Below are 27,403 nucleotides of genomic sequence, written 5' to 3' on the forward strand. Positions count from 1 at the left end.
GAGACAGCTTGTTCTTTTTGCTCTCATTTTGCTTAATGGTCAGTTTACAAGTTTGTGCTATTTTAAACAGGTTGGTGGTAAAACTCTGGTGATGATGCAGTCTTTCACATTTCTCTGCCATACTAGACATTTGGAGATCACTTTCTAGTATACTGATAGGTCTACAAAATTTAGCACTATTAATTGCCAGTTTTGATGTGTATGGAAAGATTGTAGAAAGAAAAGAATAAAGTGTCTGTAACTCATAAGATTTTCTGTGTATGTACACAAGATCAATAGCTATTTAAAGGAGAAAACTTATCTTTGCTACTTTCTTTTCTGTCACTCAAATAAAAACAGTAGCAGAACTTCTATATGGGAATTATTTTATTTAAAGACACCCTATGCCATTCATTTAGAGACACCCTGATACCTGCAGGTCAGTTTGCTCTGACTATACCTGAAACCAAGTCTTTACAGAAATCAAGTCATTATTTAATTTTTCTGGGCAGCCCTTTGACAAGTCCTTAGCTCCCAGCACTAGGAAATGAATCACACATCTCACTGAGAATTGTAAGGTTTTTAGGCTTTATCACTCTCATTGTCAATCACTTTTGTGGTGGATGGTCTTACACTCTTCTGACATCCCATCTGAATTTCAGCAGTAGTCAACATTAAAAAAAATCATTATGCAATATGGTTCAGAACATCGCATAAAAACATTCGTAATCTGTGCATTGTTCTGTCTCCATTACAGCTGCAGTGGAGTTTGAATACTCATGGATTTCTAATATCTGGAATTTCATTACAAACATTAAAAATGTTTCAAGATTTTTACAGGAGTCTTTAAAACCTCTGCAGATGTCAGGGTAGAGGGAGATGTGACATTCTGCAACTTCGGCGTTAGGTAGTGGTGGGGGCCATGCCTTTTATTTATTTTTAAGAGGAGGTTCATTTCCAAACCAATATAGAAGTCCAATTCCCGCTCAGACTTTCTGTTTTTCATCATGCTGCTGTTTTCCCAAGGTGGGCATCCCTCTTCCCTTTGCCACACAGCTAAAGGTGCGTTCCTGTCTATGTTCCTGTTCTCTCCAAGCTCCCAGAAGAGCAGGTATGAGTATGGGGCAATCAAACTGCCACTGAGGAGCTGCTAAATGAAGTAACAGGGATCTGCTCTCTCAGAAAAAAAGTATGAAATGACAGCTTCTTCTGTAATGAAGTGCATGTACAATCTTGTTACTCTGTAGCACACATGAAGTAAATTGAGATTGCTTACCTATATCTGAAAGAGCTGTAATAACCCACTTGCAGTGCACTATGGAACAAAGGAAGCAGATGTGGATTGACCAGGCCCATGAGGATCAAAAGTGTTGCAGAGTCCTTAAAGCAAGCTCTATAATGCCAGTTATTTTCCTTATGACAGCAGGCCAGGCAATGAAAGACAAGAAAATCATCTTCCCTCCCCACCTTCACCTACAGAAGTAGTGGGAGAGACCTCTTCTCACCATAGTCCCTACTGAATGGAATTGGTATTAGTCATTTCAGTTTGACTTCACAGTCCACTCCACTTGATACAGGGAAGAAGTGCGTGTGTTTCAGTGATGAGAAAAATTGGTTTACATCTTCCTGGAGTTAGTGAACTATAAATTTAGTCTGAGAGCAGAGAAGTAAATGCATCAAAGGAGCTGTGCACTCACCTTTCGGTGTGATTTCAATGCTGTGGTGCTAGAAAGATAGCTTACACCTGATTTTTTCATGTAGTTAAGCTGACAGGAAGCTTGAAAAAAAAAAATACCCAAAATACCCTTAAATAAGTTTTATTTTGTTCCTGAGCGGGTTTTTTTTGTGACAAGATTAAAGCTGTATGGGTGGCTGAGCTCTTCTTATTGTACAAAGTGAGATCGGATAAAACTGCTCCAGCCATATCAGCCGCTACTTCATGTTGCAGGCATGATCTCAGTCCTCTCCATGCATGTTTTCCTGCAGTCAGAGCATCTCCAAGTGCTGGAACAGCCCTGATGTTGTAATGGTCTCAGTAGACAGATGCCAGTTTCCTTCCAGAGGAATGTTCCCATCTGGGCAGGCTCCTGGCTGACTTCTCACCATCCTTGGGGTTGACATGGCATGAAGTAGGCATGGAGAGTAATTGAGCTGTGCGTTGCCTCCACAGTGTTCAAATGGGGCTTTGGACTGTTCAGATTATGTTGAATCCTTGCAGTAAACTATGGTGTAGTTCTTTGATTTAGTACTTCTGTGTGTTGAGAACTGCCTGGCAGTTAATCAAGTCAAACCTGGAGATCTTGGGCACTTGCCCACCAATGAAATGGGCAGCGGGTGCATTTTAAATGTGTACAGTTCATAACTTTACCTCACAGGAAACCTTTTCAAGTAGTTTTTCCCCAGTACCCTTACTTGGATGGGGTTGGAACTGGGTGATCCTTAATGCCCTTTCCAACCCAAGCCCTTCTATGATATGTAAGATAGAAGTGCCTTAGAGAATATATGAAGTAAAAACTAACTGTTCAGGAAGATGAGTCTTCCTTTTGACATCTCTGTATTGATGAGTCATTCCTTTATCACATTAAAAATGAGGAGCAATTTTAACTTGCTAAAGCAGTCCTGAAACTTCCCCAAGCATTCAGCTCTGAAAGGCACTCATATTTTATTGACAGCTCAGTGAAGGAACAGGTAGACTGCTGCCTTAAGATGTTGTTTTAGTAAGTCCTGTCTTCGGTGAGTACTAGTGATTGACCACTCTTGCAGCTACATGTGCTAGGTTTATATTTAATAAGATGTAGAAATGTTGCAGGTTTTTTAGGCACGTGAAACAAATAGCTTTTTACTAAGCTACTCTTATCCTCTTATTTTCTTTCACCACAGCTCTTGTTTAACAAATTGTTGTCAATAATCTGCCTACTGGTGTTGGTGTTTTGTTTTTTTTCTTGGATTTTCACCTTTTTTAAAATCATCCAGGCCTCAGTGTCTGCTCTGCACCCCAATGGCAGCACTAGGTAATAATATTTTGACCTGGAGTTTAGTGATTTTTATGGAAAGCTCTCAAAATTCTTTCAGAAGAGCCTTTTTCATAGGTAGCAGAACGGATGTATAGAGAGATGAAATGACACAGAAAAGATAACAATACAGTTATGCCTCCCATTTCCTTGTCCCTTGCTGTGCTTACACTGCATGATCTCTGCCTGACCTGCAGGGTTTTTTTTCTTAGTTTAATTCATTGAGTTTGTGGCTGCGAGTATATTGCTTTGCTTTTATGTCTTGTCTTCAAGCCATAACTCTTTATCTTATGACTCAAAGCTGCAGGATCGAAGGCTGAAACTGAATTTCTTTCTTCTGTTCTTAGTGCTCTGATGCTCTGGAAAGAGAAGGCAAATAAAAATTGGCAGAGCTAAATAACTGTCAAAGAGAAAATACAGGACTAACAGGAGACCAGGATTTTAAAAGTGGCAAGCAATTACAGGTACACTAATTTGGGATGCACAGTTTGACAAATAGCCAAGCCCCTCTTTAGTGAGGCAGCCACAATCATTAGTTCCTATCGATAATCTCAGCTAACATATCTTTTTAGAAAGCTAGATTTGAAAAAGATAGCCAAAATGAAATAGTTTTAGAAAAGGCAATTAAAGTCTGTAGAAAGTATGACTACTTTTATTGCTTGTGAATTCTGGTCTTAGCCGTTAAAAGAAAGGTTAACCCAGAAATGTTTGTTACTTGGCTTCTGAGAAGCTAGTTTTTAATTTCTGATGTGTTTGACTCCAGCTCAAAGGGACAGCTTTAAGCAAAGGCTCAGCTGCTGTTCGTTTAGCGCTGCAAACTGATGGGAGCTGCAAAACTTCAGACACGAGCAGACCCGGCTTGTGCTGGTTCAGAACAGGCAACAAGATGCTGTCCTGGGAGCATTCTCCTACACAGCCCGGGGCCCAAAGGCCAAGCAGGCTTTACAGGTGCAGAAATAGATAGGCATGGCCTCCCTGCCTCTCTCCCCATTCCTGCTAAAGCAGGGCCTGCCTCAAAATCAAATTGCATCGCTCTGGGGTGAAGGCAGAACGAGCAGCAGAGAAGCTTCCTGGGGCAGCTTCAGCTTTCCTTGTGCTTTTGAAACATCATGAACTGGCTGTGTTTGTCTAGTCTGGAGACAGTAGTTGATGTATAATTTATATGTCTGAATAAAAATAAAAAGTTGTTTTATAACCTCATTTATGATGGATTTCCTCATCTTAAATTCTAATCAAGCAGACTTTGCATAGTTGTTTGTGTTCATAGGAAAGCAATAAGGTGAAATAGGTATTGCTGATTTGTTTTTTTTCAATAACAGATTTCCTAGTTTCTGTTGCTCTGAATTTATGTTGAATTTTTAGGACATCTCCTCGCATGTTACATTTCAGCAGCAGGATTCAATGACTGATTAGTATGCAGTAATGGTTTCGGTCCTGGTCTTGCTTAATAGCACTAACCTCAAAATAAAAAGTTAATTAGAGTGAGTAAAGTTATTAAAAGAGTCTATTTGATTTAAAAGCAGAAGCCTACATTTTCAGGAGAGTCTTAGGCATTTTGGAAACCTTGTTAAATTAAAATCCTTTATGAGGATTTTGCCTTTAAATCACCTCGTTGATTTTGAAAATCATAGTCAGTGCCTTTCATTGTCTCACACAATAAAAGATAATCCTCCACAGGTGAAAGTATCTTTTATACCGTTTGTGATTATAGAAAAGTGCAAGGACACCATCACCAACAGCATACATTTAGTCAAAATCCTGTACAAAGCTCAAGAGCGCTTCAGATAACAGTTCATTTTAAGCTTCCAGTGTTTAGAAATAGTTAGATGAAGACACAAGCAAGGTTTTTTGTTTTTTATTTTCATTTTAGTTAACTGCGAGGAGAGGTTCTTGTCAGTCTGTGTTACAGTAGAGGTTACATTTCATAGCTCAGAAGCATAAATCTTACATGCACTGACACCCGGCGTGTCACAGACCTGAGCAGGAGATAAGCGAGATGACTCAGAGGGTTGCTAAGCATTTCTTCCAAAACTTCTTGTTCACATCAAGCACAGCAGTACTTGGATACTGTTGCCCACATACTGCTCCTTGGCCCATAGAAAATGAGTTCGGTATTGTTATCCCAAGCACCGGGGAATGAAGTGTCCATAAGAGGCCCAGGTGCTCCCAGCTGGCAATCTAATTATTAAAGCCTCACCAGAAGACTAAGGACGCAGTGAGCCTGGTGACTGATGTGTCTTCACTTACAGCGACTCTCTTTGGTGGGAACTGACTGGCTACAATTAAGTTGGTGTAAATGATGCAAGATCATGTTTTCCTTCACAGAGGCAGTATCAAGAAAGCTTATATGCTGAATGGGATAATAACCTGCCAGCAACCCTTGGTGAGAGGGATGAGATGCAGGGCAGGGGCTGAAGGAGCCAGGCAGGATGTGCTACCACATCTAGCAAGGACATCTCAAGCCCTTGAGTGTTTTGCTTATCTCCTCTGAAAGCATCTTCAGATGCTTGTTATAGTGCAGATAGCATTTAATTCATATCCTGTTTTACATGTGCTATCTTGTATGATATGGTGTTTAATGCAGCTATGTCTGTCTGCCTTTTTCTAGTTGACTAGAATATCCTTGGTATTTAAGACCAACCCTTATGTCAGCTTCTTTAATAAAGAATGTGCTGCGGAAATTATGCTAATTAAGCTGGAGTGTAATTATGGGCTAGAAAGATTATTTCACAGTCAGAATTGAATTGTTGTAGATAAATATGCATTAACTTAATAGTGTGCAGCTAATTAGTTTTGCTATTTACTCATAGAAGTAAAAAAAAAGATGTAATCAGTTACACAAAACCTTCAGAAATGAAAAAATTGCAGAGCCAATGAGAAGCATACTCTCAATATCTTTTTAATTATTGCTTTGCTGAAATTTTTCTTAGTTTTTTTATTCTGAAATTACAATGGGCACAAGTAACTAATTAACACACAACTTTATTTCTGCTTAAAATATATACTGTATGAGAAAATGTCTGGTTTCCAGTTTGACAGTTGCGCATCTGTAATTCATATGAAAATGATTATGACATAGTGGTCTCTTGTGTTCTCCACAAAAGGTAAAATATTTTAGATCTCATTATGCAGCAAGTGAAAGTGGAGACTATTTGCTGTGCATATCTAACATTACTTTTTATGGTCCTTAGCAAGCTGAAATTTGTACTTGATATGCTTTAAAGGAAGAAAGATCTAAGCACTTATACACTAGACATTTATACGTTAAATACCACTTTTAATAATGCAGGTGCATAGTTGTAGTAGCGTACTGAAAAGCAAAGATGCCTAACTACTTTGTTTTCTGAGTTCTATCTGGACCCCTGTCTGAAAGGCTGAAAGCTTCCTGCAGTCTGTCAACAACCATGTAATTTTATATATTCCAAAAATCCCTGTGTTTGCTTTATTTCTCAGATATCCATGATTGTGAAAAGAAGGCTGCAAAATATTCTCCTTAATGTAAATTAGTATCAGCTTCTGAGAAAGTCTTAATATATTTATTTCCTTTGTGCATGTAAATTCATATATAGAAATTCTTTAAAAGCCACCTCTGATCATATTTCTTGCATTGACTTCTGAGTGAAAGAGACTCCAGTAATGTGGTGTAGTAAATTAAAGCAGTGGTCAAAAAACACCATCTCAGACTGAAGTGTGGTGTGCTTCATAGTTTGTCTGCAGTGTAGTCTACAGAGGTTTGCAATATGATCACCTTTCTTTATGTTCAGACAAAAAAAATCATAGAGGAGGGAGATATTTTTATGAAACAGAGAAACATCATTTCAATAGCCTATATAGTGATTTCTCCACTAATAAATAAATAATACCAGATACAATATCCTCTATAATAGAACAGTTCCACAGCTTTTCCACACTGAGTTTTAATGAAATGGGATATGAGTTTCATTTTTATCAAGTTATATCAAGAACACAAGGTCCTAAGTGAATTCGTATTTGCCATTAGATGAAAACTTTTGAACAGCAAGTATTGACATGGACCTAAAAAAATCTCAAACTTTTCCCACTCCCACCTTCCTCTTGTGCAATCTACACAGCTGAACGTTGTTGTGTCTGAACTTGTTTTTGAAATTTGCAGCTTGCTATCTTTCAAAATGATAGATATTTGTCCTGAGATGACCAAAACCATAAAATTAAGCTTGTGTAAGAAACGTATCATAACATTTTGTCATCAGCTTTTATTTTCCCTTGGTCTGGTTCCTTAAGTCCTTCAGTATGTTGAACCTATCTGTTCAATCTAATGAGTATCCCTCGTTGGTTTTCCTCTCAATTTGCACTTTTTTTCCTTTCCTTTCTCCCCTCTTGCCACCTGGCCAGAGGTGTCCTCACCTCAGATGCTTTACATCATGGAATAGCATTTCTGTTTTATCTGTTTGCAGAGATCAGTAGCTATTAAGAAAAAAGAAAAAGAAAGATTGCTTTGCTGTTGTATCTGTTCTGTGCAAGTGTGCATGTGTCTTCTGCAAAGCAGGTGATGGTGTCCAGCCCCTGATCTGAGTGAGCCTCTGGGGGAGAGGGAAGGAAATCAGTGGCTGTCAGAACGGGTTCAGTGCCTGTGCAGGAGGGGTGGTGGAGGGGTTGTTACAGTTTTCATCAGCTCAGCAACTGAGCCCACTGTTCATTTATGGGAGTGTCTTAGAGCAAAATCTAATTTCTCAAATGACAATCTAGTCAAAATCGAGTAGATACATATAGGTTACACATGCTACAGGAATTGCACATGTTGCAGAATCAGTGCTTAAGTCTTTAACCACAGTTTAAACTACTTTAAATTATAAACACGTCAGAAGTCTATTTTAGAAATAACTGTGGTATCGGTTGCTTAGTTGTATGTAACCATGGTCTGAGCATGGTCGCTGAAGTCTGAGGCAATTCTTTAGGATAGAGCTGTAAGATGTAAATGCAGGATGTTTTTATAATTGGAATCAGTGCTGTCAGCTGAACATGTAGGGGGCAGTTTCAGGGCAGAGGGAAAAGCAAAGTCTTTTAAGTTCTAAGAAGGAAATGTGGGGGAAAAAGGTTACCCAAGTTCTGGAGAAAAAAAAAAAAAGCTCTAAAGTGAAAAGGGGGAGGATGCAATTCATAGCCTGTACTTCTTGCAGCTGGCAGAATATATGGCAGGGTATCACAAACCACCTACCATCTTTGGTCAGTTAAGGTAATGGGCACTTGAATTCGGTATATCAGATGAAAAGTCCCACCTAGAGCATGCTGCATGGAAATAAGTACCATGCAACTAACATGATCTCGTCGTTTTTTGTAGGTAGCTCTACTTCCACAGGCTGAGGAAACATTTCTGATAGATTGAGGCACAAATTATCCCTTAATAAATTCTAGTTTCAAAGATCTCTTTAAGATATTGATTCTGATTTCTAAGTGACAGATCCTTGGCAGTATTTCTCCCATTTGTTAATAAGGGCAATTGCCCTGAATCAGTAGCACGATTATTTTGTGCAGAGGGTTTATTAGTGTTTCACAGCTCAGCTAGAAGCATTTCTGCAGACCAGCCTGTAGTCTCGTTTTTCTTATAAAGGATGGAAAAGTCATGACCTAGTTGTAACCTGGTAGGATGGCAACTAAAAGAGGAGCTGTTTTTACTCATTCAAAGGATGTTTTTCTGTGAGTTGCATTTTACTGAAGTGAAGCTAACGAATGTATGTATGAGCTGTCAAGCTGTCTATTTTAGGTTTACTTAAAATCTACAGCCTCCTTCTGCAATAAACTCAGTGTCATCCATGTAAAATCACTTTTTTCTGATTTGGCTTGGGGGGGGGGGGGCTTTTTTTTTTTTTTTTTTTTTTTAGGTAAGACACACTGTTCTTGGTCTAGTTTTGTTACTGGCAAATTGAGGGTTGTGAGATCCCCTGGTCTTCTAGGGCAGTGGTAGTCCCGTTAGCCTGGTTTGTCCATTGGTTAGCTCATCATTCTTCTGCTAGCTTTTGTACCATTGTGGGGAGTCTCTGGGTTATCCTGTGGGCCAAACAGAGAACAAAAATGTTACCCTGCTAGATACCAGGCTAGAAACCATCCTTTCTCCTTCTAATTTCCCCTGCAAGTGCAACCTTGTTTTCTGATTTAGCAATCTGAAAAATGAGACACATATTACATTTGTTGGATGCGATTGGAACAGCTTGCTAGAAATGGGGAAAAAAAAAACAACACCCCTTCTTGGATATGTGTGATAATTCTTTTTTTCATGTATAAACCTGTACTGTTGGTCAAAGGATTTTGAGATTGATTAAAATTTTCCTATGTGAGTCTGTCTTTAGCTTGAGCAATGTGTGGTGCAGCATACAGGCCATGTAGCAGATTTGCAATCAGAAATTAGGTTTGATGGCCCAGAAGGTTTCTTCTTGTCCTGCACTCCCTTGAAATGCTGTCCAGATCATCTGCATTTTTCTGTTGCTGTAGCGGTCAGCTGACAGTGAATCAGCGTATTCAGTTCAGAGAGCTGAAAACGTGCTGAGGATTTCACAGTTGCTCTTCTAGTTTCTGCCACTTGTTTCAGTTTTCCCCTGTGAGAGAGTCATGTAAATGCTCTCTGTCTACCCATGTGTGACATGAGGTGATGATATCTATGTACTGCATTAGGAGAAGTCCCAAGAATCTCTACAGTTTTAAAATAGATGAAAGGCGTGTGACGGGAAGTAGCAGTAGTATTAGAGTGTCAGTACCCAGCACTGGTGGGTATTTTTCCTTCTATCCATCAGCCTTACATTTGAACAGGTTTTAACAATTTAACTCTTCTGTTATTGATCCAATGAACTCTCTAGCGCTTGAGTGTCAAGTGTATTTTGCATTATGGCATTGTTTTGGTGGTTTTATGTTGAGATATATCTAGTTAGCCTGCAGGAGACCATTTTTTTCATGCTTAATAAAAACTGAAGTAAAGGCCACAAAGAAAAGCCATTAGTCTGTATTTGCCTTTTACAGGAAGAGCAAATTCAGGTTCATTTACTGTGTTGCACACCTTGCAAATTTAATGAACATAGTTCCTCTGCTTTTCAAAAAGATTGCATAGGAGTGTAATTGTAAAAAAGACAATGAGAATAGAGTTGTTATTTTTTTTTCTAATTCATTATTATAAATCCACGTGTGTTTTTCTCTTGGCTTTCCTGACTCCATGCTTGAGTATTTGAGGGCAAATTCCGTGGCTTATCAATTTGTATGATACTTTGAATCACCTTTAAGTTTTATTGTTTAATATTCATCATTTAAGCATCAAAAGAATGTCTACTTGAAGAGTTTAACTTGCTCAAAAAGACAGGAAGTGCTGTAAAGTATTGGATAGATGAGAGTGATGCTTAGGCATGTATGTGCAGAGATGATGTGAGAGCTGCTGCTGCGCAGTATCAAAGTAAGCCAGTAATGCACTGGATGGAGTAACCAACCACTAAGGAAGGAGAGAACACGGGGAAGGGGACAGCAGATCCATGTGCTGTCACGCTGGGTATCATTTTGCATAATAACCTGATGTTAAAAACAGGCTGAAGAGGTGTTGAGTTGCCCCAGCACCTTTCGGGAACTGTTGGGGTGGTTATTTCAAACAAAAAGTGGATGCTCTGAGGCTTTGAGGGAGTGTTTGCTGTTTTCCTCTCCTACAGATGGTCATGATGTGAGCTGGTACCATTGGTGCTGGTGGGTTAATGCGAAGTTGTCCTGCTGCTGGTTTAGTAGCCACAGTGGTGAAGTGCCCTCGTGTGTGCAGGTACATAAAATAGCTGTCTTCCCCTCTGAAGTGCTCGTCCCACTTCCCAGAGAAAATAGGGGTTTTGTCAAGAGACATTTGTTCTTTGGAAATGACGCATTTCTATGTGGTCAGACAGGGGCGGGATCCCAAAAGCTTTTTCTCCCGTCATGGAAAAGTAGAAAGGTTTAAGAAACTCTGAATTGGAACACTAGATCTAGAAAAAGAGACAATTTTGGTTTAACAATCTCCAAAGACACCTCTGAGAAAGGCAATAAGCAAATGACTGTCTTGCAAAGTAAGTCCATGACAGAGCCAAGGCCAGACACCCTTAGGTCTGCCTGCTGTTCTCATCTCCCGTCTACATTTCCACCCTCCTGATCTACGAGAAGAGCATGCCCATGTCTGTAGCAGCAGTGCTGCCACTGAACGAAGTTTCACAGCCTGGTGAAATCTTCCCTATGAAATGTGAGTTCCTGTGCACAGAGAGCAGCAGACGTAAGTGGGTCTCTCAGGGAAGGGTTAATGTGGCATATTTTCACAGCTGTGATGCATTAAGCTACTGTGAAACCCTTCTGTAGTAGGGGGTCAGGGAAATGTTTTGCATTTCAGGGAGAAGGAAGATAAATTAGGCAGCCTAAAGACATTTTGATAGCTTACCTAATTTGCCTTTTATTCGCTGTTGAAGCAGTCCCTGTATATGCAAATACCTGCAGAGGAAGAGATGAAACAAGATTTTCAAGACTGTTTCAGCTCAATGGCCCCCAAAAGAATAATACAACTCTGACCAAACAAACAAAAAAAAGGACAAAAACAAACAACAACAACAACAAACTACAGAAACAAAACAAAAAAAATGCAAATGGCAAAATTAAAAATATCCTAAAACACTGAAGTACCTAATTTTTCTCTGCTTCCCACCCCACAGTTTAGAGGAGAGATAACATTATATCAGCAACAGCGGGGTATGGCTACCTCAGGACAGCCATCATTTTTCTTAAACGTTCCCTCACTGAGAGTAAGGGAATTAAATAAGTAAAGATCAGTATATCAATAGTGTGAAAGATTATTTCATAGCAGTTTGTAAATATATTTCAATTTAAAAAAGAAGTCAGGGTGACCTTGAACAGATAAGACTCATACCTTTAAGTGTGATCATGCTGTTTGCAGGCAGTATGACAGAGCAGTAAATAATACCATGTGGGCCAGTGTCACTAGATAATCTTCTCTCAACTGTACCGTCTTAAAAACCTTTTCCTCTTAAGAAGAAGATGTTCAAGAAATCTACAGGCCATTCAGCTCCAGACCACTTTTGTTATGTTGAAGTAGTTCTCATCTTACCTCTTCACAAGCTCACTTCTTAAGGTTTTCTTATTTTAAAACTTAAATCACAGGTAGTAGTGTAAAAGCAGAAGAGGGATGCCTTAGAATCACAGAATCATTAAGTTTGGAAGAGACCTCCAAGATCATCTGGTCCAACCATCACCCTACTACCAACGTCACCCACTAAACCATGTCCCTAAGCACCACGTCCAACCTTAAAGAGGGCATGTAAAACATATAAAGGCAAAACTGTTTTAGCAATGAGCAGTAGGGTATGCTTGCCATTGTACAGGTCAGTTATAGCCCCTTGCAATACAGGAGACCTGATGTTTTGAAGTGCCGGGTTAGCCCCAAGATCTCAGGTTTGCAGTTCTGTTAACAACCTGGGAGAAGTTGAGCATCTCTACCACTGCTCTGCAGGAATTCTGTGCACCTGCCACAGCACATCCTCTTCCGCGTCTCATTTGCAGACACAAATACATCGTGACACCAGTCCAAAAATCAGATATTTGAGGGAGCTAGGGAAGCACTTCTGGATGGTTCTTCCAGGTTTGGCCACATGGAAGCATAAGACAAGGAGAATGTCAAAACCGTAGAGAATGTCAAAACCCTAGAGCAGCATCTTGAAGATTCTTTCCACAGGTTTTCAGCAGGATTGTCAAATGTTTGTACTGCTGTTTTATATTCAGCTGTGCTAAATTTGAAATCTAGAGATGAGATAAGCCACATGCTTAAAAAAAAAAAAAAGTATATTACTGAAGTGCAGTCAAATGTTGTTGACTGCTCATGCATGATACACTTAATAATATTAAGTGGCACATTGCCAGAATGCAAAATGTTGTTTATTTTTATTTCAGTGAAATTGTCGATCCTGTAAAGTGGGTCAAGGTATGGCTGATAGAATCCTAACATGGCGTATAGAAACAGGTCACAGTATGCCTGAGTAAGTAGATCCAGCGTGTTACTCAAGTGAAAATCAGTAACTGTTGAGCCATGCATATCTTTATAATTTTTGCCCATTCAAGTGCTGGCAAGCTCTGAGATCAGCTTTTCCATATGTAATGTGGGACTCTGCAGTGAAATGGTTGCTTCTCTTTCCGATTCCATATGTACAACTCTTACAGGCTTTGGGTTGTTTTTTTGCCTGCAAATTTACTGTTGTGCATATATTTAAAAAAAAAAAAAAAAAAGCAAAAAAGCAACTCCTCAATGAAGAGATTATTCCGGTCATTTTTCAATGTTACAAAGCCATTTGGTAAGCACGCTGCTTGAACAACAGCTCTCCCAAAAGTGTTAAGATCTCTGTTAGTGGAAGAAACAAATGGTGAAATTCGGTGACATTCAAGAATGGCAGGGTTGGTGAAATGTAAACGTTTACCCGGATTGTGTGATATTGGGTGCATTTGTTTCTGTCATGCAAAGCCCCGCAGTTGTTCTTCCATAACCTAGGCAGGTAGCTCCATGACTGTAGTAGAGTCATTGTGCTTTTATTTATTTATAGAAGTCAGAATATAATTTCTGTTTTGTTCTCCTGCCTGTGCCGCACAGACAGGCATTGATGCACATAGGATGCAGTTTTCAGGTTGGGATAAACAATAACTTAAATGTGTTTGTTTTATTGGAACTTATATTTTTATTCACAGAAGATACATCTGTGGTGCCTTTTCCCTGTCCTTACTTCTGGTACTTCCACATTTAGTTTAAATTATGCCTTTTTTAAAAAAAATTTTTCGGTAGTTTTTGTGTGGTTTATCTTTCTTGAAAGACCAAACCAGCAGTACAGTTAGCTCTCTGCTGATATGTGTTCATTGCTGCCTTAAGGGGTTTAGGCCTAAACCTGATGTTATTACATTTTGTGGATGTATGTTGTTCATATCAGCGTGGGGCTGAAGGGGAAGGTGATCAGTTGCTCGATGTTGCACACTCCTTCCTCCGAGTTAGACTAGAAGTCAGAGAAGGCAATATGATATGGTGAAGGGTTTTGTGCATTATCCAGGGTGAGTGGAATGGAGATTGACATCTTTATATTCTATTCCTAAAATTGTGTCCTGAGTCTAACCAATTTTCATGTGTTACGTTTTCAGAAATGACAGTAGCAAATATAGTAATTCTACCTCCTTTTAAATTGTAGCAGATGATTCAGACCAGGCTTACAATCTGCAATAATAAACTAAATAACTATGTGTATATGGATGTGCTTGGATATGGAGAATTGTGCTTGAAAAAGGGAAAATATTTTAAGGAAATATTTCAAATACCATTCCCAATCAATGAAGTATAAGATACTTGCTTTTGTTTTAGAATTAGAATTATAATAGTTCAGTTGGAAAGGGCCTACAAAGGTCATCTAGTCCAGCTGCCAGACCACTTCAGGGCTAACCACAAGTTAAAGCATGTTATTAAGGGTATTATCCAAATGCCTATTGAACCAAGTGTCATAGAATCCAACAGTTTGACCAACAGCCCTAGAATCACAGAGAGAAAATGAGGGAAAAAGCTGTTAGATGGTTTCTTTGTGTTTCTATCACAATCCTTGTCTCTGGATGATCTTTATTTTTTTTTATTTTTATTTCTTTTATTAGTTAGGTTTAACATCTTGTCCATCATGCTCTTTTTAAATGTACTAAGAGAAAGTCCTTAATGGGAGTTTCCTGTAGTATTGGAATATTCCCTTCCAAATAGTTTTAACAGAAGTACATCTCTCCCCTTCAGCGTGGGAGGTAGTTCTTTGGACTCTTGATCAGTTCTCTCTGTGTTTGATCCTAAGCTATATGTTAATTGTTTCTTCCTAGTACTACCAGAAACCCGTTCTCAGAACTCTCCTTTCAGAGATGAGGTGAAAGAGATTTTCAGGCTTTATTTATCAAATTTTGGGGGGGTTAAAAAAAAACAAACAGAAGGGTATATCTCTGTAGGCATACGTGCAGCAAAAATCATGCAGGCTGGCATTAGCAATGCCAGAAATCTAGGAAACATTATCCTTAGCACAGATCGAATTGTCTTTGCCTTTGAGCACCACTTCATATATGATAACCTCTCCTTCACCAGTTTGTGAGACCTTCTCACAGACATGTGTGCTTCTTAAGACAGGTAGGTACATACGGATAAGTCTGGTTTAAACATACAATTTTATAATTAATATATTTACAGATTGTGCATTCCTTTTCTGTGATAAGTGCTTGGTGGTAGTTCAGTCTTTGTCAAACATATGGCTCTTGGTGGCAGGCATCTTCACAGCGTTGCCTTTGCAGAATGCTGCTGAGATTGGAATAGCTCTGGGTGTCGGTGCTTGCCTATGCCAACTGCTTGATCAGATGTGAACGTTCTGCTCTAATAACGTAAATTAGAAATAAGAATCCAAGCTCTCATTAAATTTACTGTGACCAATGGATAAAGAGTATACAGAGACATCGCACCTGCTTCTCAAATTCTCTGTGAGGATTCTGATTGGTATCCTTAGTTACCAGCTGGACACTAATGTTATAAAACTTATTTTGTACGTTTTTGAAAACAGGTGCTTAGGTAGATGTATCAGTGCTTTTGGTGTTGCTTTTCTGTGTGTCATCAGAATTTGCAGTAGCAGAAGAAAAAAAAATTATTGCAAAATTCAAGCAAATAGTCAGATGCTGTACATACCCTGTGCTCAACACAGCACCTTTCAGTGATCCCACATAGCCAGTGCAGTTAGCTGTGTTACTAACAATCTCACTTACATCTTCAGTCTGCATCTCGTTTTCCTTCTGGCATGTGCATGTGCTATGATGGCGGGAGCAGAAATTGGTTTCAATGCAATAATAATTGGTGTCCTTGGGTCAGAGACTAGATTTCTTGGTATTGCTGTTCATACTGCTCCATTTCAGATTTGTTGTATCTCATGTCCAACTCTTACCTGATTCTCTTCTGTTGATCCCAGGCAATATTCTCTAAGCAAATGTACATGTAAAGCCAGCTTACATATAACTCAGTGTTCCCCTTTGGGTCATCTTCCACCTCTTGACAGTAGCCTACCACAATCCATGTCATTAGTCACAACTTCCAGCGAAAACCTTTTGAAGGATTCTAGATGAGATCGGTCTTATACTCCTAAAACACAATTTCTGTCAAAGAGACAAGGTGGAAGGAACACAGTGGCCTGCTTTGGTCAGTCCCCTCAGATAAGGATGCTTCCTAGTAATAATGTACTTCTACAACCTGCTGAACTGTCTGGAGTGTATTGCAAATGCTGCTTTCCAGCCAAAGCTGCCAAGTTATTGCACAGCTACAATTTTCTTGTGCAAAAGCCACACCGACACCAGAAGCTGTTAGCCGTCCTTAGCTGCGTAGTGTTGGTATTCCAAGGGCAACGTAGGCAGTAGCAGAAGATCTTGAAAATGCATATGCTAGCGTACTGTTCATTTTTGGATCAATTGCACAAATAATTTGATAGGATTCGCAAAAATTGCATGCCACGCATCTCCTCAGATTTACTCCAACCTTCTGGCTCCTTTCACCATCCATGTGTATCGCCTCTCTCAGATTTCGTAAGCATGGCGATGTTAATAAATGACACATAGTCAGGTAGTGGTTGCTTAGATTACCCAGTACATTGTCAAATTTTGCGTAAGTCTACTATTATAATTTTACTAGGGATTGGATCCTCTTTTGTTGCCAGCTTAACTCATTTCCATGTGGCACAATATCAGATGTTTCACAGAAATTGAGATAATTTGATTTTCCTTATCCTTTTCCCTTCCTTTAATCTGACCCTAATCTTCATCAAGTACTGACTCTACTACTGCTTTTCAATGCAGTCAGTAAAGGATATTTTGCTATCTCATTTTACTTACCTTTCCATGGCGTAACCCAAATTATCCCAACTCTTGACTTCTACAGTCTACTTTCCTATCCATACCGGTTTTTCTCTTACTTTTTGTTTTACTCTCCATTTTAATAAGTATTTTTTGTCATGCAGATATGCCTCAAGGCCTCTGTCCAGTAGACTTCATTAAGTAGCTGTCCTAACTATTCATAATTAACCTGAATTTTAAAATGTATATACTTGTTTTTTGAAGTAAATTTTGTTAATAGAGCTGCAAGCTTGCTTTTCTAAAAAGTAAAATCATCTTTCCCTAGCTCACTTTTTTTCCCCACCTATAATAGACTGTTAAAAAACAACTGAAAAATATAAACTCCCAGAAACTAGTCCTCCCTGCCCTGAAGGCTGCTAAAATTATCACAATTATTCAAGCAACCTTAACTGTTGACAGAAGTTTTTTGTTTTTTGTTTTTTTAATATATATAGCTACCATATTTCATTTAGAAACTGCTAAAAATATAACAATCGTAGAGACCATCTGCTTGAAATGACAGTGCGTACCGGAGCTAAATTTTTTTAACTTTTCTGCTTTGTTCATTCTCTCTCCTAGAACTGGTTACATGACAGTATTCTGTGTTAAAAGTTTCTTTTCTGAATTAATTTTCTACTTAAGCCCAAGGTACACACAAACATTGCCAAGAAGTATTTATTCATCACTTACTTGTCAGCGTGTCTTTTAGGAGATCAGAGGGGAAAAGTAGGCACAGCCTTGTTTTCATATGTAAATACCATGTTAAGACTTCAGGTTCATTAGAACTGTTAACTGTGCCTTTGATTAAGGGACCTTTTCCTTTTGCCCCTTGATTGCCTCTTTTCTCCTGGATTCCAAGATAAGACAACAAAGAATCTGAGCTGGTTATCATAGTACACGGTATACTATTGCACATAATGTTGTTTGGTTTTGTGCGTGTGTATTTCTTTATTTGGTTGAGTAATACACATATTAAGGAAAAAAATTCCTTTGGGAGGCTATTTGGTGTTAGAAATTCCAACACTCTGAAGTATAGTTACTTGGTTTAAAACAACACCTTTCAAATGTTCCCACTCATTGTCTGGTCATACAAGCTGTTTTCTTCTGTTATTTTATATCCTCTCCAAAATACCAACACCTGCACTAGGGATCTAGGAATGAGAATGAGAATAAATTAGAAGAGGAGCTCAAATAATGAATGCTCATCAGTAAGAGATTTTGTTTTGTTTCATTTTTTTATTTTTATGTAAAAATATTTTCTGGATGATTTCTAGTTGGTTGAGAGCCGTGTATATAGGAGAGAAGTCTAGCATAGTTGAACTCCCTGTTAACATTTGTTACTACCTAGGTATTGTAACTGTGAGAAAGTAAGTACAAGAGAAAGCTAACACATCAGATAACGTTGTTTCTGTCACTGCCCTGTGTCAATTTATGATTTGTTAATGAGTTTGTTCAGCCCATTGTTGAACAGAAATAAGTGCTTAACCAAAGTATCACTTAACCTGTAGAGTTACAGTGAGCTAGCATATGCAGCAGACATGGTGTTAGCCATGCCATCATCTTCAGCTGCAAGTCCTGATCTCATTAAGGGCTAGACGTTAGCTAGTGTCAATCAGTCCCTCTGAGAGGAGCTATCTAGCAAAGTATTTGGTGCTCAGCCTGTAAACCACAGGGTTCTCTGAATCCTTCCAAGCACCAGCTCGGTTTCTGAGTCTCTTTGGTGAAGGCTACTCAAGTCTCCCAACATTGTGAGGCTGTATTTCTGTAAGAAGTGTTTTGTTCACCTCAAGAAGATACTCATTTTCATTTTAAATTAGGTATTCTTCTGTGTCATTTCTGTGAACTATTTAAATCTTGTTTGTTTAATCCATAGTTATTGTCCTTATCCTACAGATGAAACTGCTTCCAACATAGTTAGCTGCTTAATGTCCCAGTTTGTTCCTAACAGCTGCCAAAGTTTCTAGCCTTCCCTAATACCTTTTCATTGTTCCACATTTCCAAAGTATCAGTTCAGTGTTAAGATCTTTCTGATCTACGGTCTAAAAGTCTTCTTTAGAAGCTTCCCAACAGTCTATGTTGTCCCAAGGATTCACTGGAATAGTCCACATGCGATTTATTATTACACTTCTGTTTTCTTTGTATTAAACGCTTAATGTGAAATGTAATATTTATGTCTTAACATCTATTTTGTCAGAGCAGAAGTAGCAGATGAAATTCTGGATGTATTTTTCTACATCAATTTATATTCTAGATCTTTACATAAAGATATGACTAACAATAACTCAATCTGGCAAACATTCTGGGTGAGAAAAGAACAAACAAAAGAACAAACAATATTTCTCTTTCATAGTAATCCATTATTATTGTAAAATGAGTCTTGTTTCAATGAAATGTCTTGGAGAGCTGTCATATTTGAGGCGTGAGATGCCTGAGTTTACTTGAGACTGCAGAGCTACTGTAGGCTTTATTCAAACACAGGTGGGGGACTCAACTCCTTCCACTTGTTTTAGGTACCTAAGTTACACACCTAAATTGGGTTTGTAGTCATCATGGCTGCTCCACTGAAGAGAAACAAACCAAATGGAAATTCAGTGCTGCTTGCTCTGAATTATCCTCCAGTGTGGCTCTTGTGTGCCTCCAATGAAGCCGTGAGGGGTTAGGGTTCCCAGGTGCCTCATTCAGGGACCCCAGCTGAATGCTGAGGATGAGGTGGTGTCAAATCTCCTGTTCCCTCCTACAGGACAAGTGGGACAAATGTGGCCAAGGCCAGAGAGCCCTATTCCTGTATTACCTTCTATGTACAGCACTAGATGGAAGATGATGACAAATATTTATATGCACAAAAATTAGACCTTAGGAAGAAGGCATGTGGGAACTGAAGTATCTCGTGCAGAGTGTCTGCATGCATGTCTGGCTTTTGGGACACAAAGCCCAAAGCCATTTTCATGACTCCTTTTACCCAGAGACACAGAGAGGACAAATTACCTGCAGAGACAGACTGATGTTAAGTTCAGCTCTGGAAGCTGCAGAATGCCTGCTGGGGCTTGTTCAACACACTTGGGTTCAGTTGTTTCATTTGATGCTAATGGTGTGTCATGCTTCGTAGGATTAAAGGACAGTGCAAACACTGAGTCATTGTACTTGCCTATCTGCTTTAAGTTGGGTAGTATTAACGAAGACTTAAAAGTAATCAGTTGTGTAACTGTGTATTGTATAAGTGTAATATTTGTAAAATTATAGTATGTATTATACAATGTGTAATACAAATTTTATAATATAACATTAAGCATATCTGGCAACAATAAACCAAAACACAAAATAGGTAATGACTTCCTATATAAGATAGCAATTTTTATTAAAGATTGCAGTATGTAAAAAAGACTTTTTGACAAAATAACATTTCTTAGCAAACCATTTAAGAGTTCTGATTCTAGCACTCTATATTTGAATTTTAATAGAGACGGATGGTATAATGGTATAAGCATGGATCTTCTTTCTGTTCTTATATTAAATTTTATCTAGCCTTTTTTACTTAAGGAACTTTAGCATTTAGAGGTGTAATTCCATAAAGCTATTTACTCTAGCTATATCTAGCTTTATCTTTTTTTTTTTTTTTTAGGGTAGTACAGTTTAGAATGAAAAAAATAGCTTAATATTTGATTGAATCTTCACTTTGAAAATAGCAGAAAATATCAAGATTTTGCCTAGACATGTATTTTGTCTTTCTGGCCAAACTGTCGCCACATTTATCCTCTAACAGCAGAATTTTTGCTGAATCTTTTATGTTTGTTTTCACACAGAGAGTTTGGATGGCGAGATCCAGAGCTTCCAGAAGTTATACAGATGTTACAGCATCAATTTCCCTCAGTACAGTCCAATGCTGCAGCCTACTTACAACACCTCTGTTTCGGAGACAATAAAATAAAAGCAGAGGTAAGATCTGTAATTATTTTATTTTCAACTGTGATGCTGTCTGCCATTTATCCTCACCATTATTTATACGTATTTTAAAAACAGTTACAACAGAAACCTTGTATATGTGTCTGGACCAATTTTTTCAAGGTTTCACTTAAGTCACTTGTTACTGTTAGAGAAAGGAAGATTGCAGAAAATATTATTGTCCCTCATTTGGATGACTTTTTTGTGTTTGGTTATGAGTATTTTGATTGATTGCATAACATTTAAACACTATCAGTAGTTGTTTCTAAACAGCTAGTGGTATAGTCTTGATCCCACTGAAGCCTTTCCTTAGGATTTTCATAGAGAGAAGATTGAACACTAAATATAAACACAAAAAAAATGAAAAATAAACAAACTTACCCTGAATCAAAGCCTGCTTTAATGTACAATTGTGTGACTAGAGATTAATTTCACTGGGTTTGTAGCTTGACCTGTGATAGTTGTGCTATGATCTTGAAATTCAGTGCAGATTGTACCTAAAATGTAATTCAAAAGGCAATACAGACTTTGTTCTGTACCTGTAGCTGATCTGTACGTCTTGCTCGCTTGTTCCCTGTGGTTGATGGGATGAGTTCAGCTTTTGGCACAAGTTAAAACAGAACGAAGGCAGCACTGAGGGATCTGACAGACACATAGGAGTCAATTAAAATTGAACGAGTGAAGCTGTTACCAGCCCCAGCTGCCTCCCTGGCCCTCTCAAAGATACCGCTAATCAGGAACACGTGGAGTGCACATAAATCCATGCCTGTACTGGCATCGCTTAGCCTGGTATAAAGGCGAACTGAGATCAAGATCTGCTATTACTTGTTGGTCTGAGCTGTGAAGTTATGCTGGCTTGCTAGCCCTCGTTACCGTCTCACTCAGCACACTGCACACCATAGCAGCTTTCCCTTTGGGGATTTTTCACGCCGGGGAAATTCCCACGTGAGTAGGTAAGCATACGGTCTGTTGGCATTGGCAGAACTGCACTGGAGAGCTGCACTGTGTGCATACATCACCCCAAACATCTCAGAAATAATAATAAAAAAATATTTATATGAATGTTAAAGAGAAGAAAAGAGAACTGTGTTACAGGTACAGCTGAAAGTTTCAGTGCACACTCTCCCTCTATTCTTTTCTCCATCCTTAGTTCACTAATTAGTTTCTCAGTAAAGGAATTGATCAGTCACTGAGAAAGGCAGTTAAATGATTAGAGCAATTTGTTCATTGTACAATCTGTGCTTCCTCCTGGTAGCCATAGATTGAGAGCTCTTAGGTAGCTATCACATTTGAGGGAAGAAAATGGTTTGATTTTTCTTGCTAACTATTCAGGGAAAAATCACCTAGCATGGGTCACATCCACAACAGCAAGTCTTCTATTAGGACATCAGCCTTTGTAAGCTTTGGACTCGACCTGGGAGGGTGAGAGTTGTCCTGGGTCTGGCTGGGATGGAGTTAACTTTCCCTGCAGCAGCCCATACAGTGCTGTGCTCTGCACTTGTAGCTAGAGCAGCACTGGTATCACACCATTGTTGTGTCTATTGCTGAGCAATACTGGCACCACATCAGGACTCTCTCTAACCCCCCCAGAGCCAGCAGGCTGGTGCTGGGCAAGAGGTGGGGAGGGGACATCACCAGGGCAGCTGACCTAAACCAACCAAAGGGGAATTCCATACCGTGTGGTATCACACTCAGCAATAAAAGATTGCCTTTTCCCTTTAGTTAAATTATTTCATTTTACCTTAAAAATAATTTTACCTTAATAATTCCTTTTCCTTTAATTAAATTATCCTTATCTCAACCAGTGAATTGCTTTTTTTTTCTTTTCTTCTTCCCCTGCTTTTCTGAGGAGGGAGAGTGAGAGAGTGGTTGTGGTAGAGTTCAGCTTCCTAGCAAGGTAAAACCACCACAGAGTAGAGCAACATCAAACAGGCTAACACAAGGCAGCTCTGTGCAGTGTTTCTCTGAAAAAGGACAGCAGATGAGATGAGGATTTCCCACTTTATTTGTTATTATTCAGGGCTTTGATGTATTCCTCTCACCATAATAGGTAAACTGTCTTTGGAAACAAGCCAAAATACATATTTTTTTTCAACAGCTCACTGGGGAATATTCATTCAAACTTCTAGTACTGTGAATTTTTTAAGAAGACAAAAAAAAATAATGTATCATCAAATTTTCTAATGCCTTATGAAACTTTTTAGACTATAGCATGGAATGCTACCAGACTATTTTATCTGTATCTATCTGTCTATCTCCCCATAGCTTTTAGCCATAAGTACTTTTGTGTTTATGCCATGATTCAGCCAAACACTTAAACATTTTGGGTGTGCTTCTTGGGATCAGGAGCTACTCAAAGGGATCGATAGCATGCCTAAGGTCTGCTTAGGTTCTCCACTGAAAAAGAATTTTTTGAGGAACCTTTTCTGTGAGGAGATCAAAATTCTGTCAATAAGGGGATGTTACACCAGATCTCAACCCCAAAGTTGGCCAGATTCGTACTAGGCTTTTGCCCAGCCGGAAGAACTTGAGTGGTTCTGCTAAACCTAATGGGACAAAGCACGTGCTAACTCTTAAGGATGTGTCTGAATTACAAGCTGAAAGAAGATGTTAGGTAATTGTTGTAGTTATAGCTCTAGTTGTGCCATCCACGATGACAGGGAAATGCACCAGCTCGGGTGCAAGGTGGATAGAAAAGAAGCTCCAGGACGCACCCTAATTTTTATTTTCCTTGCAACCTATTTTTTTATTAATAATTAAGAAAATTGTGAAGTCCAAATGTGAGCTTTGGATTACACAACTGAAAAAATTCCAATTCTTTTGAAGCATAGAAAACTGTTTTCTTTCACCAAATACCAACATAGCAAATAACTTGGACTAAGGAAAGAAAACTGCCTTGGTGGCCTTTCAAACTCTGGAGAAAGGCCAAACATAGGAACATGTAAATTAAGAAAACTGGTGGTGTTTCATACTCCCGACAGGCAGTGAGAGAAAGCAAATTGGTTGAATTCAGTAGTTAATATAAGTGTTAATGTGTAACGTGGCCTTGAACGTCATCATGCACACACACAGAATGAGTATTACTATGCAACAATTTAGACTGTGGTTGTGTGAAATTTGAAATGCAATGTAGTTGTTAAAGTTTCAACTCTGGAAGTTACCTGACAAAAAAGTAGCATTTGTTTACTTATCACTAATGAACATCAAATTGTCACTCTGTAATGAAAGTCTATTTTATCCTGTATTTCTGGAAATAACCATTTTGAAATAAATTTACTATTATTTTAAGCATGATTTATGCTATATTGTCTACCAAAAAGGTGATTAATGATTTTTCATCAGAACTTGACTACTCTTTCATTCTTCCAGTTTTGTTTTTGTGTAGTGGTAAACTTGTCCTACTCTTAGGAGAGTTTAGTGATATGTTATAAAATTCATCCACATGTACATGGTAGGTCTGAAGCCTTTATATTCCTTCTGAGTAGAATAGCATCAACTAAAATTTAGGCAAATAGGAATGGAAAACAGCAGCTGTGACTATATGCATTTCTGATATGCTAACACCTTTTAGGGTTTTACTAATATGTTTTTCTGTTATAAAATATTTTAATTTCTGTTGCCGAAATGTGGAAAACTACCCCTTGCTTCCTCTCTGTCATCACCAAGAAAAGGAAGTAGAAATGCTCTATAGAAGACAACCTTGAAAAAGAAATTCTGTCCAAAATACCAAGTATGGCTAGGGTAAAGAGCTTTTTCATCTAATCTTGATTGTGTTCTATATGTTAGGTGTTATTTCTAACCCACATGTTGATCTCAGGATTTCTTTTGAATTTGATGATACCACTCTAATTGCATCTTTATTTCTGCATAAGCGTAAAAGCCCTGCTCGTTCTTTTATGCAGCACTTCTCTCAGACCAATGAGATCTGCAAATGCCCTTCTGTAACTCAAAGGACTTTCAGACAAAGTTGATAACTGTTTATGTGAAGATGCTCCAGGCTGGCTACAGAGCTGTTGGAAGTAATTTATTTTTTCCAACATACACACAGACACAGACACAGACACACACACACACACACAAAAATCACCTTCTGGAAACTTCTGGAGTGAAATAAATAGGTTTTAGATTTCATTTAGAATTTTCATTTTTCCCCTTCCAGCCCATAAACATGCTAGTACTATGTAAATGTGATACGCAGTCACACTTGGTAAAGATGATGTTTTTATTGCTTGAAGATGCTGCTGTTTTATTCTGCTCAAAACAGTTCAGTCTTTATTTAAAAGCATGATTGCAGCTGCTGGTCTCACCTGAAAGTTTTCCTCTAATGCTACTTCTGAATCTCCTTAACTGTTGCTGGCTGTAAGATGATCACTACAGCTGTTGTCAGTAGCATTTCTAATTCTCTACTCGTATGCCCTGTGCTTGGTGGTTAAGTGGTGCAACAGACTAGTATTAGAGCAGAGTTGAAGAACATTGATTATTTTTGCTAATGTCCGATAGTTTTTCATTTTTCAGAATAAAACACCAGTCCTAGCTGAAGATCTCATGTATGTGAAAAGGGACATAGGTAGGGAGAAGGCTAAAGATTGTAAATATTCTGAGACAGCCCATTATAGATAGGCATCATAATTCTGAAAGTCAGAATTTCAGAATGCATTGGAGATTTATCACGTAAATTAGGCTTTCATTGATAACAGTGAAGAATGCGACCAGAATGCAAAAGGAAAGGAGGAAAGAGATTTAGATCAGATATTTGAAGGCAAATGCAAAGCTATTAGGCAAAAGAGCACAAGAAGGGTCTTTCAGATTGCATTTTGTCCTTAGGAGAGGGCTTTTACACCAACAATGGTGAGATTGTGTGCAGCGCCAGAGTAGTTAGCCCTGGATGCCAGAAAGGAACAAACATGGGATATAGGAAAAGAGCAGCATTTTAGATTAGTCAGCAGAGAACATTTCTTTAAAAGAGCACATTCTATTAAACACAGGATTCATTCTTCTACAGCAATTTTTCTTCCTGTAATGACAGCTTACTCCTTTGTATGAGGTCGCCATATAAAGGGATTGAGTTGTGCAGTTTCACACGCCAACACCATTTCACTCTCATGGAACATGGCAACCTGCCGTCAGCTGCAAAGGTGTAACAGGTCACTCAGGGTTTTTGGCACCAATGTCTCCCTTCTGCAAGCTAGGAAATTAATTTTAGCCATCAAAGCCATAGCACTAGGAAATCCTTATCTCAGGAAAATTGTGCAAAGATGCCAAGTAAAACACTAACTGCTGAACTGTCCTGCCTGCAGCCTTCCCTTGCATCCCTAATAAACCCTGGTGCGGTGGACAGTTTCCTGTTTATCTTGTATAGTCACTTCACAGTCTTAGAAGAAAAGTATCGATCCAGACGTTACTGCATGGAGTTCAAAAAATGAGTGATTGCATGCTGAAAGTGTTCATTTTCTCTTGCTCAAAACCATAATTCACCTTCATTTGGTCATTAACTTTAAAAGTGTTTCTGCATCTTCTTCTATGAGTTCTTCAGAATATGCCCAGAACCTTTTCAACAAGGTCCCACTGTTCTTTCATATGTCATTCGCTGTGCATACGCTATACTAAACTCATTTGTCCTCATTATTTTTATAATGTTGCTGTTGATTATCATTTCTGAGAGCTTGATAAATACATTTTTTTTTCTCATCCTCTACTCTGGTAAGTGCACAGTAGCCCATTTGATTGAAATGGAGGATGAATCACAGAACCACAGAATGGTTTGGGTTGGAAAGGACCTTAAAGATCACCCAGTTCCAACCCCCTGCCATGGGCAGGGACACCTCCCAACAGACCAGGTTGCTCAAAGCCCCATCCAGCCTGGCCTTGAACACCTCCAGGGATGGGGCATCCACAGCTTCTCTGGGCAACCTGTTCCCTCACCACCCTCATGAACATAAACAGCATAAGAAAAACATCTCGTTATATAATGTAAGTTAGTTCAGCATCTTCCAGGATATATTTTCTTCTCTCCTGCATATCTTTTACTTCAGTGGTTCATGTAATTGCATTGTTGTAGTAACTTTGATATCACCCATAGTGCCTCCAGACCCATGATGGTCAAGGATACTTACGTGCCTTTGTCTAGAAGGGCTTTGTCCCAGGGAGTATATAACACGTAGTTTGGGGTGATGGACAAATGGTCCATGTGGTGTGACTTCTAGGCCTGCTAGCTAATATTGTCAGAATTCCTTAGTCCATAGTATTTGAAGGATCCTGTGGAGAGGTCAGAGGTACTCTCATCATCCTTGCCTTCCGATAATCATCTTCTCCTGTCTTTCCTTTACTGTCTCTTTAGTTAAAGGCTGGAATTTGGCTTGTCCAGGTGTAATACTGTCAGGCTTCGATTAGAGACACTATATAAACTCCTTTAATCTCTTCCTGGAAGATGTTACAGACATGGCATTTAATTTAAATGGAAGAAGTATCTCATAGGTGATACTGAAAAGTAATGAGAAATTGCAGAGAGACTCTAAAACATTTGCTGCGAGTGCATTTCCATGCAAACAGTATTAGCATACTTTTAGAGAATGTAGACTTCCCTG

The 27,403-nt window shown here is 38.7% G+C and overlaps 1 protein-coding gene across 10 annotated transcripts in view; it reads left to right on the forward strand.

Moving 5' to 3' along the window:
• CTNND2 (catenin delta 2) overlaps positions 1-27,403 on the forward strand; it is a 646,797-nt gene that overhangs the window by 459,624 nt on the left and 159,770 nt on the right. For all 10 annotated transcript variants that reach the window (XM_040548196.1, XM_040548193.1, XM_040548191.1 and 7 more), the window contains one exon: positions 20,681-20,813. In XM_040548196.1, coding sequence (XP_040404130.1) covers positions 20,681-20,813 — 133 coding nt within the window. The remainder of the gene's footprint in view (positions 1-20,680; positions 20,814-27,403) is intronic.

This window comes from Cygnus olor, chromosome 2 (assembly GCF_009769625.2).
Source record: "Cygnus olor isolate bCygOlo1 chromosome 2, bCygOlo1.pri.v2, whole genome shotgun sequence".
Classification (NCBI taxonomy): Eukaryota; Metazoa; Chordata; class Aves; order Anseriformes; family Anatidae; genus Cygnus; species Cygnus olor.